The 19,829-nt window shown below is 36.3% G+C and overlaps 2 protein-coding genes across 4 annotated transcripts; one reads left to right on the top strand and one right to left on the bottom strand.

Annotated features, from left to right (window-relative positions):
* The first annotated feature begins 3,336 nt into the window (after positions 1–3,336).
* Positions 3,337–8,882, top strand: LOC130989616 (probable ubiquitin conjugation factor E4). The gene is made up of 16 exons (XM_057913633.1): positions 3,337–4,315; positions 4,665–4,869; positions 4,984–5,135; positions 5,226–5,520; positions 5,713–5,865; positions 5,958–6,161; positions 6,250–6,362; positions 6,445–6,559; positions 6,972–7,061; positions 7,147–7,350; positions 7,433–7,528; positions 7,605–7,727; positions 7,857–7,949; positions 8,104–8,268; positions 8,405–8,494; positions 8,575–8,882. Exons 1-16 carry the CDS (start codon positions 3,486–3,488, stop codon positions 8,749–8,751), a joined length of 3,105 nt encoding a protein of 1,034 aa, XP_057769616.1. The 5' UTR covers positions 3,337–3,485; the 3' UTR covers positions 8,752–8,882.
* Positions 8,883–10,919: 2,037 nt separating this feature from the next.
* Positions 10,920–14,731, bottom strand: LOC130989642 (uncharacterized). 3 transcript variants are annotated; one of them, XR_009090705.1, is made up of 7 exons: positions 13,949–14,731; positions 13,330–13,846; positions 12,712–12,850; positions 12,555–12,616; positions 12,177–12,315; positions 11,366–11,569; positions 10,920–11,273 (listed from the first exon to the last, which is right to left on the bottom strand). XR_009090705.1 is itself a non-coding variant. In XM_057913673.1 (6 exons), the coding sequence occupies exons 1-6, from the start codon at positions 14,091–14,093 to the stop codon at positions 11,435–11,437; spliced, it is 1,137 nt and encodes a 378-aa protein (XP_057769656.1). In that variant the 5' UTR covers positions 14,094–14,108; the 3' UTR covers positions 10,920–11,434. The 3 variants fall into 3 exon arrangements, 1 of the variants encoding a protein (XP_057769656.1); XR_009090704.1 differs by having other exon boundaries at positions 10,920–11,271; positions 11,363–11,569; positions 13,949–14,108; XM_057913673.1 differs by having other exon boundaries at positions 10,920–11,569; positions 13,949–14,108.
* Between the last annotated feature and the right edge of the window lie 5,098 nt (positions 14,732–19,829).

Here is a 19,829-nt window from a genome sequence, read left to right as displayed (position 1 = left end):
TTTAATTCTGCATTTTTAGTTTAATTAACTCCTCTTAAAATTAAGGCATGGTGGCATCACCGTTTTTATAGATTTAGGGATTTGAATGAATTTTAACTGCTCTCTGTGGGATCGACCCTACTTACCAATATACTAATTTATTTTGGTAATTCCGCAGGAATTATTTGGTGGTTGGCGACGTCCACCATTTTACGACGAGCATTATGGTAGAGTAGTAACATGGGATAAAAACTTTTGACAGAATGATTTTGTGAAATCAATACAAAGTTCCATTACATAATCAGGCAGAAGAGAGGAGGAGAACAATGGAGAGACTTTCCTAAAAAAAATATCAAACAGAGATTTGTTGTAGGACTTGTTGTCTAAAATCAAAAGAAATATCATCCAAACCCTTCTGAGCCTCCGGAGTACCTTGTAGGACTTGTTGTCTAAAATCATTCAGGGAACCAACCTGTTCCACCACAAACCAAAACAACATATATTAGATAAATTGATCTATTACACGTAAACTAATAATGAAACAATGAGAACCACAAAATGCTTTTATGTCTCCTCATACACACATAAAAGAAACACAAACTGATCAGTCCTGCTTGGAAGTATAATTTCATACATATAACCCCTTATTTATGTCTCTAGAAGGACACCAAATTGAAAATAACAATTGGCATACTTTAACGGATATTGAAGAGCATCATTTATTGCATTTGAGTGCTCCTAATACTAAGGGTAAAGATTATTTACTTATTGAACATTGAGAATTTGAAATCATAGCATCAACCTTCCTAACTAAATACAATAACAAAGGGATGAGAGAGATAGAAAATGGCACATCGAAATCATATCCAAAGAAAAGAAAATAGATCCCACAAGAAACGTCAATTGGCACAGATTCAGATTATAATACAAATAATGGCTTCAGAGTAATTAAAACTATAGACAAATCTTGTATATGTCATTCAAAAGGAAAATGTTTCAAAACTTAACAAACAAAAGTTAAATACTTCTAATATCAAACATTCATCAATTGGGAGACTACCGAATAATGCTGGTTCTGGAGTGGGTCGCGGTGGTGTTGCGCTGCGACGAAGGCGGCTGGGCTGGTGCTGTGGTGGTCGGACAAGTGGTGCGGCCGGAAGAGGGAGTTCAGCGGCGGATTGAAGCTAGGGCACGGCAGCGGCAAGGAGCCGCTGTTGTCGCCGGAGTATGGAGAGCAGAGGGGGCTTTGGGCTGCGCTCGGAGGCGACGGCCTTCCCGCCGTGCGGTCGACGGGAATCGACAGGGAGGTGGCTGTAAGATTATAGATCTAGGATTTCAGGCGCGGTATGGTGTGCGTGCATTTGAGTCAGAGAGAGAGGAGATTAAGAGGGAAACGAGGGAAGTGTGACGAGCTTGGTGGCTGACGTTGCTGCGGCCGGGGAGGACAGAGGGGGGGCGTGCTTCTATGGCCAGAACTTGCCTCGGCAGCGGCGGCGACTATCTCTCAAAGTGGGAGAGATCGCGAAGAGAGAGAGAGATTTGGGGAGGAGATGAGACGCAGCGAGGGTGGGCGGCAACGGCGTGACGCAGCGCGACAAGGGTGGGCGGCGACGGGCTGGCTCGGGGCAGCGGCGCCGGCGGCGGAGTCGAGAGGGGAGAGAGAGAGTCGAGAGAGACAGTGAGGACGAACAAAACTAGGGCTTCTAGTTTTGGGGGTTAATTTCTAAATTTCCTAAATTTTTTTCTTTTTTTCTTTTTTTTCACTTTTAATATTCAATTTATGGTATTTAGATTTCTAATTTAGATTTTTAATTTAGATTTTATATAAGTGTTAATAAAATAAAAAAAAAATTATGAATTTTTTATTTTACAAAGTCTATATCTAGGAATAAATTCAAATTTTAGGATAAATAATTTATTTGTTATTTTTTAATATAATATTATTTTAAAAAAATTAATAAAAAAAATTATACATAACAGTTTTTAGAGACGCTCATACATAACGGTTCAAAAACCGTTGTAAATGACTCTTATACATAACGGTTCAAAAACCGTTGTAAATTACTGTTATAAAATATGGTCATAGATAACGGTGGCACAACGGTTTTGTAATACCGTTATGTATGCAACTAATAGATAACGCAAAAACATAACGCATTTGTTCAAACCGTTATCTATGCATTTAGACAACAGTACATAGATAACGGATTTTCGCAAAACCGTTATCTATTCCTAAAAGTGCGCTCATACATAACGGTTTTTGAAGAAAATCGTTATCTATTCACTGTTATGTATGTAAACTTTTGTCGTAGTGACATTAACAATAGCCACTTTTTGTCCGTGTCTTATGCACCGATGATCACTCTTTACTTCCAACGTCACACATTAAAATTGTAATAAAACGATATTACAAGTAAATGCCTATTATTTGTGCATTGACACTAAAATCAAATTGTAAACAATTTTTAAGGTAAAGGTTGCTAAGAAAGTTAGAGAACACAAAAATCGTCGATCACAAGTGGTGAAACAAATAAATAAATTTAGAGAAAAACAACTTTTTAGGGATTGAGAACAAATCTAGAACCATAATCGACGACGTAATTTATATATATTAAACGATGTCGTATATACCTATTGAAATTGCGTCGTTTTATCTTTTAGGCTGACTATTCGGCACTATCTTGACTGTTACATTTGTGCCAAGTTAACTTTAATTTGGTCGAAAAAATAAATCGTGAAAAAATTAAAATAAAAAAATTTCACTTGGCCTAATTTTTATTTCGGATTGTCCCATCAAATTTGATCTGTTTCTTTTTTTTAGTAATAAATTACATTACAATAAGTATGAGCCTACATACTTTACTTTATTTTAGTACATTACAATCTTATTCTCCTAAATAATCGTGTCAAAAAGAATTAGGTCAGAAGAGATGGGACAGAAAATTTTGAAATTTTGCTTGCAATTTAAACATTAGACTAAAGTTCATGTATTTATATGCATTTTAACCTCTTTTTTTAAAAAAATATTTTGTTTACATGATATTTTCCTACTCCTTAAATAGTCATGGTAAATAGTTCTAATAAGGGATGACACATATTTTAATAAAAATGGTTATTGTATTGTGAGTGAAGAAATTGTTCCATTTAAGAAATTAGTGTTTGTATGAATTAATTGTATTGTGAGTGGAGAACGAGGCTTATTATGTGATAAAAAAAATTAATTTTTGTGGACATATCAAAATGGTAAAACAAAATTATTTTTTGTGGATGTAGGATACTTCTCATCTCACTAAAATTTAAATTAAATTATTATTAATAGGACTTTATAAATTTATGTTTGAGATATTATTAATGGGAAGAAGGAAAATATTAAACACAACCGCAATCCATCGTTTTCAATTTCTTCCCTTATTGATCTACACCTGAAAAACCCTTATTTCAAAATCAAATCAGAATTTCGTTCAGTTTCAGATTTCGGGTGATCGGATTGCACTAATCTTCCATCAATGGCGACGCCAAAACCCTCGAAAACACCGGCGGAAATCGAGGATATAATCTTCAGGAAAATATTTTTGGTGTCGCTGGTCGATTCAATGGAGAACGATTCTCGTGTTGTTTATCTACATGGGACAGCCACGGAGATCATGAATGAGGGTAAGGAGCTCAAATTATCGCGAGAATCGATGGAGAGAGCCTTAATCGATCGGCTCTCCGGGAGCTTCCCCGCTGCCGAGCCGCCATTCCAGTATCTGGTCAACAGCTACCGCCGCGCTTACGAGGAGGGGAAGAAAATCGCGTCGATGAAGGATAAGAACGTGAGGTCGGAGATGGAATTGGTAGTGAAACAAGCCAAAAAATTGGCAGTAACCTACTGTAAGATTCATTTGGGTAATCCGGATATGTTTCCGAATTATGATGCGAACAAATCGAGTGTTACGCCGCTGTTGCCTTTGATCTTCGCGGAGGTTGGGGGTAATCTTGATGGTTTCGGTGGGAGTAGCAGTGGAGCTTCGTCTCCACCGGGTTTTCTTGAGGAATTTTTTAGGGATGCTGATTATGAATCGATGGAGCCTGTTATGAAACAGTTGTATGAGGATTTGAGAGGGAGTGTTTTAAAGGTTTCAGCTTTGGGGAATTTTCAGCAGCCATTAAGGGCACTGCTGCTGCTGGTGAATTATCCTGTGGGGGCGAAGGCGTTGGTCAATCATCCGTGGTGGATACCGAATAGTTTGTATTTGAACGGGAGGGTCATGGAGATGACGAGTATATTGGGGCCGTTTTTTCATGTTAGTGCATTGCCGGATAATGCTATATTCAAGAGCGAGCCCGATATAGGGTAAAGTTAGAATTTTTCTTGTCTCAACTTTGCTTGCCTGAGTTAGTTATGTTAATGCAGGTTTTATAATGTTGGTGCATTTTACTACCAGCTAACTCTCGACGTATACCATTATGGCTGTTGTGTAAAGTTAGAATTTTTTGTCTCAGTTTTGCTTGCCTGAGTTAATTCTGTTAATGCAAGATTTATAATGTTGGTACATTTTTACTACTAGTCAAATCTCGACATATATGTATGATGGTTTTGTTTTTTGGTTTGATCATTATTGAAGCTTAGCTAGAAACTACGACATCTTTTTAGTTCAGTTTGTGTTTCTTGTAATAATGGATGTTTGGGTTTACATTGTCAGCCAACAATGCTTCTCTGAAGCCTCAACTCGCCGCCCAGCTGATCTTCTTTCGTCCTTTACAACTATCAAAACGGTTATGAACAGCTTGTATGACGGGTTGGCGGAAGTTCTTATGTGCCTCCTAAAAAATACAAACACACGCGAAAATGTTCTTGAGTACCTTGCAGAAGTCATCAACAAAAATTCTTCAAGGGGGCATTTACAGGTATATTTTTCGTAGTCATAGGAGGAAAACTCAGCCTTCATTTTCCCCTTTAAAGTGATCTTAAGAGGCTAATCTGAAAACAATGTCGGCGGTTGCCACTGGATTTGGTTACAGGTTGATCCTTTGTCTTGTGCTAGCTCTGGCATGTTTGTAAATCTTAGTGCAGTTATGCTTCGTCTCTGTGAGCCGTTCTTGGATGCTAATTTGAGTAAAAGAGACAAAATTGATCCTAAATATGTTTTCTACTGTAACCGTCTGGAATTGAGGTAGAGGATTACTTTTTACCTTTTTTTCACCCATTCTTTAATTGATACTAAAACTTCCCCATATTATTTCGGCTGACAAACTTGTATCAGTGGATTGACTGCTTTGCATGCATCATCGGAAGAAGTATCTCAATGGTTTGGTGGCAATAGTGCTAAAGTAGATACCTCGACAAGTGCTGGTGATGAACTAACCCGGATGTTACTATTTCAAGCCTCAAGTTCCAGCAATAGTGGCAGCACACCTTCTCTCCAAAATAATAAACCAGTTAACATAAGTAGTGAAAAAACCAAATACCCATTCATATGTGAATGCTTCTTCATGACTGCCAGGGTGCTCAACTTGGGGTTGCTAAAAGCATTTTCAGACTTCAAACACCTCCTTCAGGTTATACTTGGTCTTTTGTTCAAATAAGACATGTTTTGTATCAATTTTCACTTTTCAGACATGTTTTGTTCAACTGTAGCCTTATTTTTGTAGTGTTTGTATATATTTAAATTCACATTTATATACATTATATAAGGTTATTCATCAAAACCATTGGCTGACAATATGCTTTGATTTCGACTTTATGTTCAGGATATTTCTAGATGTGAAGATGCTTTGTCCTCAATCAAAGCCATGCATGAGCAGGCACCTTCTCCACAATTGCAGCAAGACATATCTCGCCTGGAAAAGGAAATTGAGTCATACACACAGGAGAAATTATGCTATGAAGCTCAAATACTAAGGGTATAAAAAATATTGCCTTCTATTCTCTCTAATTGGAAATGTAATTCCCATAGTGCTATGATGATAGATGCTCGAGCATTTCTATTATGTAGGATGGAACTATTCTTCAACGCGCATTATCTTATTACCGCCTGATGGTAATTTGGTTGGTTGGGCTAGTTGGTGGGTTTAAAATGCCTCTATCGCCAACATGCCCGAAGGAATTTGCTTGTATGCCTGAGCACTTTGTAGAAGATACCATGGAATTGCTAATTTTTGCCTCTCGAATTCCTAGAGCTCTAGATGGGGTTATGCTGGTATGTTGATATCTGATTTTACATATAATTTGATTATCATCTTGAATGCTTGGAACCAAGCTAGTTGTATCTTCGTACATCTTGACAGGACGATTTCATGAACTTCATCATTATGTTCATGGCCAGTCCAGAGTACATCCGTAATCCATATCTAAGGTCAAAAATGGTTGAAGTGCTTAATTGTTGGATGCCCCGGAGAAGGTATGTTTGATAAGTTTTGTGCACAGTGTAGTTTAATTCATCTTGCTTCATTATTATTGATCCTCACTAACTTTGTGTACAGTGGATCAAAGGCAACTGAAACTTTGTTTGAAGGGCATCAGTTATCTCTTGAGTATCTAGTGAAGAATCTTCTGAAGCTTTATGTTGATATTGAATTCACTGGTTCCCACACTCAGGTAATTGTTACTAAGAATTGTCATGTTAGTGGAGAACTGCAAATATTATTTAGAGATAACCAGTTTTTCATGTGATAGTTAACTTACTGTTTTATTGCCTTTATCGTCCTATACTCCTACTTCTCATATTGATTACTAACGCATGCTTTATCAAGTAGACTCTTCGCTTTCCACTGATATGATTGCTAAACATTAGTAAGGATCTGGTATCAATTTGTCCTTGAAAACCTCCTAGTTTAACAGTTGCTGCTTTTAGTAAGTTAGATGGACTTTGAGCATTTAAGTATTGTCATGTTAAGCGCATATAATGTTCTCCTCCTCCTTATTATTATTTGGCATTTCATTTCTTATCGATGGTGCGCAATCTTGTACTTATGCTTTTCTTGACTGAGTCCTATTGACACCTCCTCAGTTCTATGACAAATTCAACATACGTCACAACATTGCCGAACTCTTGGAGTACTTATGGCAGGTTCCTAGTCATCGAAATGTCTGGAGAAGGGTAAAGCTATCCATTATATTTTTCCTTACCTTGATCTATGTTCCAATGGAACGTTATGTTTATATATTGTTTTCTTCCGTACCAGATAGCTAAGGAGGAGGAAAAGGGCGTCTATCTGAACTTTTTGAACTTTTTAATCAACGATAGCATCTATTTGTTGGATGAAAGTCTCAACAAAATTCTTGAACTCAAAGGACTAGAAGCTGAGATGTCTAACACTGCGGAGTGGGAAAGTAGACCAGCCCAAGAGAGACAGGAGAGAACTCGACTTTTCCACTCTCAGGAGAATGTCAGTTTGCACTTCACATATCTCTAGGTTTAAATTTTAGTTTGGAATACTGACTGAAACCCTAGTTCATTCATTTCTGTAGATTATTAGGATTGATATGAAATTGGCAAATGAAGATGTGAGCATGCTAGCATTTACATCAGAGCAGATTATATCCCCTTTTCTGCTACCGGAGATGGTTAGTGTTTTTGGCTGATTATTCATCAAGTTCAGGAGTTCGTATTAAGTTTTTCTAACAGGGTTTTGTCTTCCAGGTTGAGAGAGTTGCCAGTATGCTGAATTACTTTTTGTTACAACTTGTGGGGCCGCAAAGAAAATCTCTTACCTTGAAGGACCCTGAGAAGTATGAGTTTCGACCAAAAGTGCTGCTAAAGCAGGTACTGAAAACCACTTTGTTCGTGCTTATGCATTGTCGCTTTTTCTTGGTGATTTTGATTTTGAATTGGTTGTAAGAAAGCTGAACCATGTGACTGATGGTACCATATTCCTTTTTCTCTGTTTTGAAGATTGTCACTATATATGTCAACTTAGCTAGAGGAGACACGGAAAATATATTCCCAGCAGCCATCACAAGGGATGGTCGTTCATACAATGAACAGGTTTATTCATCTACGTACCTTTTCTGTTTTTTCCTTATACTTGCTGAGGAACATGAATTCTACCCAATGAGATTATATTGAGTGTAAGAATATATATATTTTCTTATCTATATATGTTTACTTTTGTTTTCTGGTTGGTGGTGGGCGCTGCCAGTTATTTGATGCTGCATCTGATGTCTTGAGGAAAATCGGAGAAGATGCTAGGATCATACATGAGTTTGTCGAGCTTGGCACTAAAACCAGAGTTGCGGCTGTAGAGGCCAGGGATGCTGAGGCTGCTCTCGGAGACGTACCTGACGAATTCCTCGACCCAATTCAGGTACATGATGATTTTCTTGCATGTCTCGGTCTCAATAAGGATTGGTTCATTGGAAAATTGAACAATGTCATCTCGTCTCCTCGGTACATTCTTCTACTACTGTTTGTAAGCATGTTATTGTTTCTTGGTGTTGCAGTACACTTTAATGAAGGATCCTGTCATTTTGCCATCATCAAGGGTGATCGTCGATAGACCGGTGATCCAGAGGCATCTTTTAAGTGATAGTGTAAGGGCCCGTTAATAATTAATTCTTCATTGTATTGTTTTGGAAAATTGAAATTAATTATTCTTGATTTCGGAATACAGACGGATCCATTTAATCGTTCTCATCTCACGGCGGACATGTTAATACCCGACGTGGAGTTGAAGGCGAAAATCGAAGAATTTATTAAGTCACAAGAATTGAGAAGGCGGGAAGGGTTGAGCACGCAAAACTCCAAAGACAAGATTCAAACGACTGATACTACTACCTTAATAGAGTAGGCAAATTTCTAGATACTTGTAAATTTTATTGGGTTGTGTAATCAGTGAATATAATTTTTATGGTGACTGGATTCTTTTGTTGTGAGATGTAGTATGCTCATTGCTCACAATATGCTTTAGTTATTCTCTTACTCGTCTCTAAAAGCATATTTCCTTTATAATGTATTTTTTTTGCTGCAATTTTAATGTCAAAAATCAGTAAAATGTTGAGGGTCCATGCACTCTAGCAAATTATTTGAAGCAGATCATAATTCTTAAGTAAACGAAACATATGAAATGTGTGTGAAGTTGAAGAATTGTTACATTGAAATAAAAGCCATCTCCAATGAAGAGAAAAATAAAAATATCTATAAAAATGCTCCAAAATATCTATAAAAATGCTACAAGGACTTCAAAAAATAAACCGAGTGTACATACTCTGGAATAAAAAGATCACATATTTTGAATGCTTTTTGACAAAGAAGTGAAGAATATAAATGGAAAAGATGATGTGTAAATATTTTTCTCAATTTTGGAATTAAATGGAGTAATACTGATAGAGTAAAGGTGGAGATGACGCTAACAATATAATTTACTGAACGAGAGGAACTCCTCCACAACGGAGGCCTACAGCAAACACGTTGTTTACAAACTTAATCTCAGCATAAACCCTACTGCTACGATACTCACTATAAATAATAGAAAAGGAAACCCTAACTTACTAAGCCCATGCAACATACTGGACGGGCTTAAGGACTCATAATAATTATTGACCCAAACATAATAAATGACTTAACAAGATAAGAAGAAATAAAGATAAACTTAATCAGCCAAGGTCTATCAATAGCCTCCCCGGGCAAAACAGCCTTGTCCTCAAGGCTGGAGCATGGACCGGAAATAGGATGCCTCAACAGGCGCATGCTGGTGTAGTGCATCGAACTCGGGCTCCCCCAATTCATCACACACAAGGACGTTCAACGTCTTAGGCGGGCAGCGGTGAAGGGGTCCGAAAGTCAGACCGCAACGGAAGCAGGTACCAGCGGCAAGATGTTTCTGAATCTCTGATTGCGGCAGTTGGCGAAAGTTTTTGGCCTTGCTTAAAGGTGGTGAAGCGACAGAACCCGTGGAGTCGGAAGAGTAGGTAGTGGTGGCCGTTGGTTGGCCGGCTGTGACAGGGGTAACACGGTGGGAAAATACGGTAGGGGTACTAGGACGTTCAACACGGCGCGCTGCGCTGACCGCAGAGGTGTAGTCAGTTAGAGCGTTGTCCTGTATCTGCTCTTGCACCGAACGCTTGAGACCACCGAGGAAATATCCTAAGCACTGGTCATCCGAAAGGGGAGGCAACTGGGCCACGCGGCTTTCGAATGCAGCGATGTAATCCTCCAGAGATCCTGTTTGACGTAATAGAAACAAGGCCTCGTAGGTGTTGAGCGTGGAGGCATCGCCGAAACGCGCCAATAAGGCTTGGGTGAATTGTGGCCATGCCGGGTTGGGATTACGACGCAGGAGTAGTTGTAACCAGGAAATAGCTGCGCCAGACATGCCGATAATAGCAAGCTGCAGCTTCATGGCCGGTGGAATGCGATGGACGAGAAAATATTGGTTGGCTCGAGCAATCCAGCCCACGGGATCAGATCCATCGAACCCGGGTAAGTCAGATTTTTGAATTGGAATAATGGTGGGGTTGGTGTTGTCGGGAACGAACGGCTGTTTCCCAGTGGAAGAGTCGCTGGGGTCGTCTGGAACGAAGGGTTGTTTTCCAGTGGACGAGACGGCGGCCAAGATGGCTGCAAGTTGAGTTTCCACGGCAGAACGGTTAGCGTCGACTGCTTTGGTGAGGGAGGTCAGCGATGTCTGCAACTCTAACACCACCTTCTCTAAATAATCCAGTCGAGACTCGGTGCTGCGCGTCGTAGCAACCATGGTAGGTCGGACCAATTGATAGAGTAAAGGTGGAGATGACGCTAACAATATAATTTACTGAACGAGAGGAACTCCTCCACAACGGAGGCCTACAGCAAACACGCTGTTTACAAACTTAATCTCAGCATAAACCCTACTGCTACGATACTCACTATAAATAATAGAAAAGGAAACCCTAACTTACTAAGCCCATGCAACATACTGGACGGGCTTAAGGACTCATAATAATTATTGACCCAAACATAATAAATGACTTAACAAGATAAGAAGAAATAAAGATAAACTTAATCAGCCAAGGTCTATCAAATACATAGAATTACTAAGATACACCTACATATAGTATTTTTTTTACAAAATCTCACATCATTATCATATGAAATCTCATAAGCTACTCAGTGCCTCAGTGGACGTGTAATACAAAAATTAATTCTCTAGGATGCTGCAGAAAACAGATTTTTTTGATGTCCATAAGGTTGCTGAGATTTTGTTTTTCTTGTCAAAAATTCTGTTTTGAGGCTTTCAGCATTGATATAACTGGCAATGTGGCCATCATCCTTCCAAGGCAACTATGGTGCTTTGCCCAAAATCTTAACTTGCCGTTTTTCCAATGTTATTACCTGCGATTCGAGAGAGTAACAACTTACCAACTTGTCACCATGCGTTGCTTCAATTACGCAAGAGTTGGAAAGCCAAAAGAAGGGTTCCGTACCTATCGAACTCTGCATCATGATTTGCAACATTTCTCCACTACGGATCTGCAAGGTTAAACGTCGTGCTTTCAGAGTTTTGATTGCATAGCTAATTTCCTCCTGGAGTATTCATTGGCAATTCTGGTGGAGTTTTTGTTGTGACGGAGGTAAAACTCAGCCAGGAGAATTTGGCGCTGATCCTCTGTTAAGTCCCCATGACAACCCTATAGCCAACAAGAAAACTGAGAGTAATTTCCACGAGTGTGCATCTTAGAGCTTAAAGCATCAATTGTTGAAGAAAAGAGTAATTCATTACAGCAAATGGAACTACAGAAACATGAGCACTCATGAAATTCCATCATTTGTTGAAAATTCAAACCAAACGTGATTTTTGTACTAGAAGACTAGGATTCCAAATATCTTGGCCATGTTAAATAAGGATTCAGTTATTGTAGATTCTCAAGTCAAACCACAGAAATCATATAAGAGGAAGAAACCCAAGTTTGATATACTTGATCGTCCAGTTGAAATTCCCGATCCCGAATAAGGCTGAAGTCTGGTACAAGCATATCTAGATAAAAGCTGTTATACGGAATACTCCTCGAGTATAAAGAAAGGAATCTAGAAACACCGGAGAACAGAATCTTCCGTAAGATATGTCAAAAGGTCATCATAAGCTCAACTTTCTTTCTTAAACATCCACAATGTGAGATTTTCACTACAAATCATCTACTTAACCTAAGCACATAGGTAGCTTAGTTGTTCAAGGATGTAATTTCAGTGATAAAATATTAAAAAAAAATTAATAATGAAAAAAAAAAAAGGAATTACCATGCGGGAAGTCCTGTCACATACAGCATGGTGCATTAAAAGTCCAGCAGCTACTGAAACATTAAATGAGTCAACCATGCCTCTCATCGGGATACAGCAGTGTAGATCTGAAAGCTTAAGAGCCTCCTCACTTATCCCACTGAAAGTGAAAGCATTACCAAGTAATTCATAATGATCCAACCCAAAGAACGAAATGGAAATTAATGACATGGATTTTAAAACAAACAAGACAAGGATTCAATTACACTCCATAAGACTCAATATAGGAAGTTATTATCTTAGACAACTTCATTTGGATATGTTTTTCCAAGACTCCGAAAAGAAATCTCACTGATACAGAACAAAAATCCAAGAATATATAGGCTAGAGCAAACGTACTTAAGTTCATTTCCAACAACTATTGCAGTAGGACAAGACCAGTCTACATCATAGACAGAAACCTAGAGAAGCACCAAATGTTGTATTGCATTAGCTGTGGATCTCAACGAAATTTATCACTTCATTGAAAAATATAAGGAAATAAATTTGTTGATACCGCATCCACCCCCAGGTGAGTTGTGGCAATTCTATAGCCACGTGCTTTCAGAACTTCAAAGCACTCACTGATTGAGTCCCACAGTTCAATGTCCAACCATTTCTCTGCTCCCATGCTGACATGGCGATTGTCTCTGTACCTATATATTGGAGGTAGAAGAGTGAGATGGTTAACCCCACAACGCCAAATCCAGAAACTTATTCGTGAATGCAAATCAGCAGATAAGTTCCTCACTGTCTTTCAGTTAGAAGCATAGCTAAAATTCCACAGCCTGACTATAATAAAATGCTGATCAACAAATAGTTGTGCCTAAAGCCAGCAAGTTAAAACTAAAAATCAGAAAGTTTCTAACACGATGCAACTTCATAATCATTTTCTTGAAATCATGAATAACTTGATATACTATTCAACCAATATGCAAAACACATTTGCAACAGGCAGTGATGCAACTTTTGGAGCTGTCAAATGACACAACATGATGCAACTTCATGACTAAAACTAAAAATCAGAAAGCTTCTAACATGATGCAACTTCATAATTATTTTCTTGAAATCATGAATAACTTGATATACCATTCAACCAATATGCAAAACACATTTGCAACCGGCAGTGATGCACCTTTTGGAGCTGTCAAATGAGACGACATGGACAGACTGAATTCCAAGAGCATCAGCAGACCGAAAAGCAGCCGAAACATTCCCAAAGTCGCTCAACCCCTCAACCACTAAACACACAGAATAGCTCCTATTATTCACTGCATTCCTAAACTTTTCCTTCCTCGGGTCCATTATGTAAGGAGCAACAGCTTCCAGAACCTCACTGCTGCTCAGATACGCATCCTCGGCTGTACATTTATCTAAATAAGGAAACCAACGCTTCCTCCTCTCAGCACCATTGCTCTCATCACCATTTCCCAAACGACGCTCCATTTTCATCAAGCTTGAAACATCATCCTTGTTCTTGGAAGACAATAGTTCCTCCACCCTATCCTTACATAAATCTTGTAGCGTTTCTAAATTAACACTATGAGCTACAATTCCCTCTGTACAATCGGAAATTTCTGATGTAATAGCGGTTGCCAGACTACCGAAGCTTCTAGAAATCGAAAAGGGCTTGTGGGATTTGATTCTCAACCCTGTTTTCATAAAACAATTGGATATTCATATCACAGCAAATAGACAATGCGTGATAACACAGATGTATACTGAGTATGTCAACCGTATTAATAATTATGCACCTGGACGAGATGAAAGAGAGACGGGAAAATGGCGCAGCATACTTGAATTTGGAATTCGAGCTCGGAAATCCAGGCATGATAATGTAGCGCGAATTAGGGTTTTGCAGGAGTTCATTTGCAAACGGGGGAGATGAACTGAGTTCATTACGTCGTCGTAAGGGGTTTTTAGCTATTTATTTAATTTTTGTTTTCTGGATTATTTGAAATTTCATAGTAATGGATTAAGTTAAGCTCCTACTCAAATTCTTTCAAAGTTTCAAACTCCATTAGAGGGTGTTTGACTGATCCAATAAGCTTTTTAAAATAATTTATAAATTATTTAAAGTTTATAATCTCTTTTAAATTTCCTCAAAAAAATAAATTTATCTACCCCAACTTATTATTTTATTATCTTATAAAAAACACTCATTTTTTAAAAAAACAATTCAATTTTAATTTTCTATTTTCATCATGTATCATTCTAATTTGGATAAATATAATATTAAACTATGAACTATACCCGTTTTATCAAAAATATCTTGAACTATTATAAATATCGTCTAAAACCCCAAACTATTACATTCGTGTCAATAATATCCAGCGTCCATTTTTCGATCACCAAAAACATGATATGGCTCGCCGCGAATGCCACTGTGTAATTTATATTTTATTTTTTAAAATGACATGGCATAAAACGATGTCGGTTCATACCATGTCATTTAAAAAATTAAAATCCACGCTGATATTTGAACTAATCTGTGATTAAGATCGTTGATCTCGATCTCAGGAGGGCCTTTACCGTCCCTCTCAAGAGCTACACGCACGAGGTATTGTCGTCAATTTACTGTAATTTTTCATTTGGTGTTGAAGATAAAGCTGTGTGATTTCTAAACTGATTTCTTCTGCATATTGGGGCTGATCTTCTTGCATTTTTTTTTTTATTCAATCACGGTTTAGTTCAAATTCCAGCGTGGATTTTAATTTTTTAAATGACATTGTATAAAATGACACCGTTTTATGTCATTTCATTTTAAAAAATAAAATACAAATTACACTATGGCAACCGACGAGTCACATCACGCTTCTGGTGATAAAAAAATTGACGCGGGATATTTTTTATACGAATTTAATAGGTTAGGGTTTTAGATGATATTTGTTATAGTTCAAGGTACTTTGGATAAAATGTATTGTTTAGGGTTTAATATGATATATACCCTTCTAATTTCATCTATCTTCGATTTTTTGCTCTCTAACAAAGATTTTCTCTATCTAACTAAAAATTCTCTATATAGCTTATAAGTTAAATTATCCAAACACTTTGACAACTTATAAGCTCTTAAAAAATTACTACATTTTATAAATTTTTGAAACATCTTATAAGTTATTGGAGCTTATAAGCTCTTTAAAATAAACTTAGCCAAACACGATCATACGTTAAAAGTCTGTCAAATACCAAAAGTACCCTACCAATGAAATGTTGTTGTTCTTATACGAGTAATTATTTTTGTGTATTTCGGTATTTATTTGTTTTTGTAATGAAATGTTGTTGTGATCAGTTTTGCCTTTTTTAAGCGTAGTGACTTTCTTTGGGTAGAAAAGAAGTAAATGTTTGAAGAAAGTTAATCCATCAGCTAGAAGAATGAGTTAATATTTTACTATTTAGTTATAAATTTGAAAGAATGTGCATCTTGGATCTTCTAATTTTGTTATTCTGTCTGATTATTTATCCAAATGGTTTCGTGCTTGTTCTAGGGTAAGATGTAAGTCTCTTCTGGTGATCACTCATCAGCTACTCTCATTGTTGTGCGCTGCTATCTCTCAATACATTACATTCCCAGTTGAAATCACATCTCTCAATATATATACATAGATTTTGGACCTCCTACCAATGCCCATTACATAGAGCTACACAGAATTACACCTTGGTTGTTGTTTGTTGGTGATTGAAGGGAGTGTGCAGTGGAATCAACTCAAGAGTTTATATCTTGAAGTTTTAAATACCTCGTGTGATGATATTGTTTATTGATAAAATTGTTGAAGACTTCAATATCCCATCTACTAGTTTGAAGAAGCTCATAATCAAGAACAGCGGTATGCGGGTTGATGTTGACATAATGGCAATGCTGAGAATTCGGGCTCCTAATCTCTTGACTCTACAACTTAATGCAAATGTTGTTCATGGTGGTAGTTGTTTGTTTGATGTCCCATCTTTGACTTATGCTTCTTAATTTTAATCAATTTTGTTTGGTTGATCCGCCTCTTGTAACGTTCTATAACCTTCTTCGAAGCATCTGCCATGAAGAAGAAATATATGGTTCTTCAATTTCCAAATGCTGAGATTCTACAACACCAGGGCATGAACGCTCGAGGTCGTCTTGATCTTCTAGAGCTTTTTGAACTTCTTGAGATGTTTCCTAAGCTGAAGATATTAACCTTCTCTCAACACCAGGTTGATTAATTTCTCTTTTCTCCACTTATGTGGAGTGAGTGTTATAGTTCATCTCCATAATTGATACATATATACATGTTATGTTACTTTTGCTTTTCGTTTGTCATTCAATTCAATATTCAGGGTGGGGATTTTGGATTAATTAACAAAATCTTCTAGAGTGCTAAATTCATTTGTTTCATAGATTTTGCAGGAATTTTATCCCATAGTTGAGACGACATTCCCCTATCCCTCAGACAGGGCCGGCCCTGAGGGTGGGTGGGCATGGGCGACGGCCCAGGGCCCAAAAAATTAAAAGCCCAATTTTTTAATATATCTCATTAATTATAGGCTTTATGTATACTAAAAAATATTAGATAACATCAAAAATTCAAAGTTCAATTTAAAATAAATTTCAAATTAATTTGATGATAATTTTGTAACATAATTTTGAGGGCCCAAAATTTTAAATATATCTCATTAATTATAGACTTTATATAGACTAAAAAAAATATTAGGCAATAGTATAACTTATTGTCAAATTTATATTATATTAAAACTTCAAAATTCAAATCGAAATATAAAATTATGCTGATAATGCCAGTTACTGACTTACTATTCTAAAATGAGCTTCTTAAATTTAAAATTGTTGAAAACGTATTTGAGATCGTCAATGTCCCTAGAGAGATTGAATGATTTGATAATATCTATATACATATATAAAAGCTCAATCACTTTCAAAAATAGTAAGTTAGTTTTCCTACCAAAAATCACCTTACTGTTTTTAAAAATAATTTTTTCTTTCTATTTTTTTTATCAATCTACTCTAAATAATAATAATAATAATAATAATAATAATAATAATAATAATAATAATAATAATAATAATAATAATAATAATAATAATAATAATAATAATAATAATAATAATAATACAAAAACGTACTAAAAATTTAATAAATGTAAATCATATTAGAAATTCTATTTTTAAGTTATATATATATATATATATATTAATATATATATATATATATATAAATTATTTATCTACAAATTTATGTTTTAAGCTAAAGAGTTCTAAAATGAAAAAATATAAGTTTAATCTTAGTAACTGCATTAAATTGTTATAATAAACAATTTAAATATAAAAATAATACTATATAGTAAAAATATAAAATAAACAAATTTTAAGATGTTATGATTCTTGATCACGACAAATTTTAAATTTCATCTTTGCTAGGTTGTATTTGTTAATTTTATCAAAATACAAATTTTAAAATTAAACTATATATATATTCATTAAATAATATATATATATATATATATAGGGGAGAGTTCAATGGAGACCACTCCCCTATATAGAGAATGAAGACCAAATCTGGTTCATTGATCTAACTTAATCTAATGGTGGTAATTTAATTGATTAAATTTATTAATTTTCATTTATTTTATAATCAAAAGGTTAAGCATGTCATTTTCTATTTAACCCTAATCTCACTCCTCCAACCTCTCTATCTCTCCCTCGACCTCCCTCTTGCTCCCTGACAGCAGCAGCGGCCGTCCAGCCCCCACCAGATCTGGCGCATGGTTCTTTTTTCGGCCGGTAGAAACGGTCGCCGTCGCCGCCACCGTGACAGGCAGCAGTCGGTAGGCCGCCGCCTCCCCTGCTTCCCTCTGTCTGGCTCGACTACAGCCATTCTCCAATATTCATCTCTAAATCCTTCCTCCCCGCCACCTTCCCAATCGCCTCCATCTCTCCAGCTGCTGCTCCGTTGCCCCCCCAATCGCCTCCATCTCTCCTCCTGTTGCTCCGCCGCCTCCTCCTCTGCTCCGCCTCCCCAATCGTCGTGGGCACCTCCTCCTCTGCTCCGCTAGTTCATGCACCCATCTGTACTTCGATCGGCGGCAGCAACGACCGCAAATCCGCCCAGCCGCCGCCTCCTATCACCCTTGTTCATCGATTTTTTCCATGTGTTCATCGATATTTTTGTACTGTGTTCGTAGAAAAATATAATGAACATGATAATGTTCATTGTCATGTTTTGTAGTGTGTTCGTAGTGTGTTTGTAGAAAAAAAATAAATGTTCATCGATTTTTTTGTACTGTGTTCGTTGAAAAATAAATGAACATGATAATGTTCGTAGAAAAACAAATGAACATACTAATGTTCATCAATATGTTCATAGGAAAACAAATGAACATACTAATGTTCACCTATTATGTTCATTGACGGATCAGGTCCCAGAATTGGAAGAGAGTAATTTTCGGGATTTGTTCAACCAGATGCCATAATTCGTGGATTTGAGTGGACGTTTTTGCCCTTTTTGGAAAATAATCAAATCAGGAAATAATCTGGATCATTGATTGGATTGAGATGAATGGCCTTGATTTGGTCTTCATTCTCTATATAAGAAATTGTCTCCATTGAATGCAACCATATATATATATATATATATATATATATATATATATATATATATATATATATATATATATATATATGTTATTAGTACTGTGTATATTTCAGTAGAAATTTTGTAAAAGTTATTTTAATATAATGTGTATATATTATATCATCTTTAATTTTGTCATGTATGAACGAAATTAAAATTCAGGGCAAATTTCAGAATGAGCTAAAGTTTATATATTTATATTGTAACTTTATATAATTGAAAAAAATAGCAAAATTAACTAATAGTTTGTGAATTTACAGTCAATTAACGCCTCAAAAAAATATATATTATGAAATGCAAATAAGTAAAAAGTAATTAAAAGTTCCAAAAATCCTTTCAAAACTAATAGAAAATTTGAAAGAAAAATATCTAGATATTTGGGTGGAAATTTTTTAAATAGATAATAATAATCATTAGTTAAAAAGGTTTTGTCAAGATCTTGATCATTCATTTTATATCCTCCAATTATAAGATGGTTATATCTTCATTTTAATGCTATTATCTTTATTAGAGCTATTTTATATAATAATATAAGTAACTTATAGAATTTTATTTTCTAAATATAATATTCTAAAAAATATAATTTTTTTTACCGTGCATCACACGGGAGTAATACTAGTTATGTATAGAAAAAGAGATTAATAGATTTTAGATAACATGCAACTAAAAATGCTAGATGAAGTCATTTTTTATAAGTAATGGAAAAATTTATTTTTCAATATATTGAGGGCCCATTTTTATAATTTCGCCCAGGGCCTCATTTTTCTCAGGACCGGCCCTGCCCTCAGTGTTCCATCTAAATACAGTTCAGATTATTTGGCCTGAGGAAGACCCCTTTATACTTCCATTTATTGAATTTAATGCTCCCTCGCTCGACGAACTTGTGTTTCGTCTTTCACCGTTTGCTTCTGATAATCGTTTCATAATGATAGAAGAGAAGGTGCGAAGCATGCCCAGATCCTCCCCAACTGAAGAGGAAGCCAGCTTATTAGAAAGGGAGTCGGCATTTGTTTTACCTTTT

This window comes from Salvia miltiorrhiza, chromosome 6, assembly GCF_028751815.1.
Source record: "Salvia miltiorrhiza cultivar Shanhuang (shh) chromosome 6, IMPLAD_Smil_shh, whole genome shotgun sequence".
Lineage (NCBI taxonomy): Eukaryota > Viridiplantae > Streptophyta > Magnoliopsida > Lamiales > Lamiaceae > Salvia > Salvia miltiorrhiza.
Note: the sequence above shows the minus strand (reverse complement) of the source record. Positions and strands in the feature narration are given on the sequence as shown.

Bases quoted from the DNA above. Each gene is read 5' to 3' on its own strand.
- LOC130989616 (XM_057913633.1), top strand. From the start codon at position 3,486: ATGGCGACGCCAAAACCCTCGAAAACACCGGCGGAAATCGAGGATATA. The intron at 6,162-6,249 runs GTATGTTGATAT...ACATCTTGACAG, and splicing joins CTCTAGATGGGGTTATGCTG to GACGATTTCATGAACTTCAT. The intron at 7,062-7,146 runs GTAAAGCTATCC...CTTCCGTACCAG, and splicing joins ATCGAAATGTCTGGAGAAGG to ATAGCTAAGGAGGAGGAAAA.
- LOC130989642 (XM_057913673.1), bottom strand. From the start codon at position 14,093: ATGAACTCAGTTCATCTCCCCCGTTTGCAAATGAACTCCTGCAAAACC. The intron at 13,847-13,948 runs GTGCATAATTAT...TTATGAAAACAG, and splicing joins CTCTCTTTCATCTCGTCCAG to GGTTGAGAATCAAATCCCAC. The intron at 12,851-13,329 runs GTGCATCACTGC...TCCAATATATAG, and splicing joins TCATTTGACAGCTCCAAAAG to GTACAGAGACAATCGCCATG.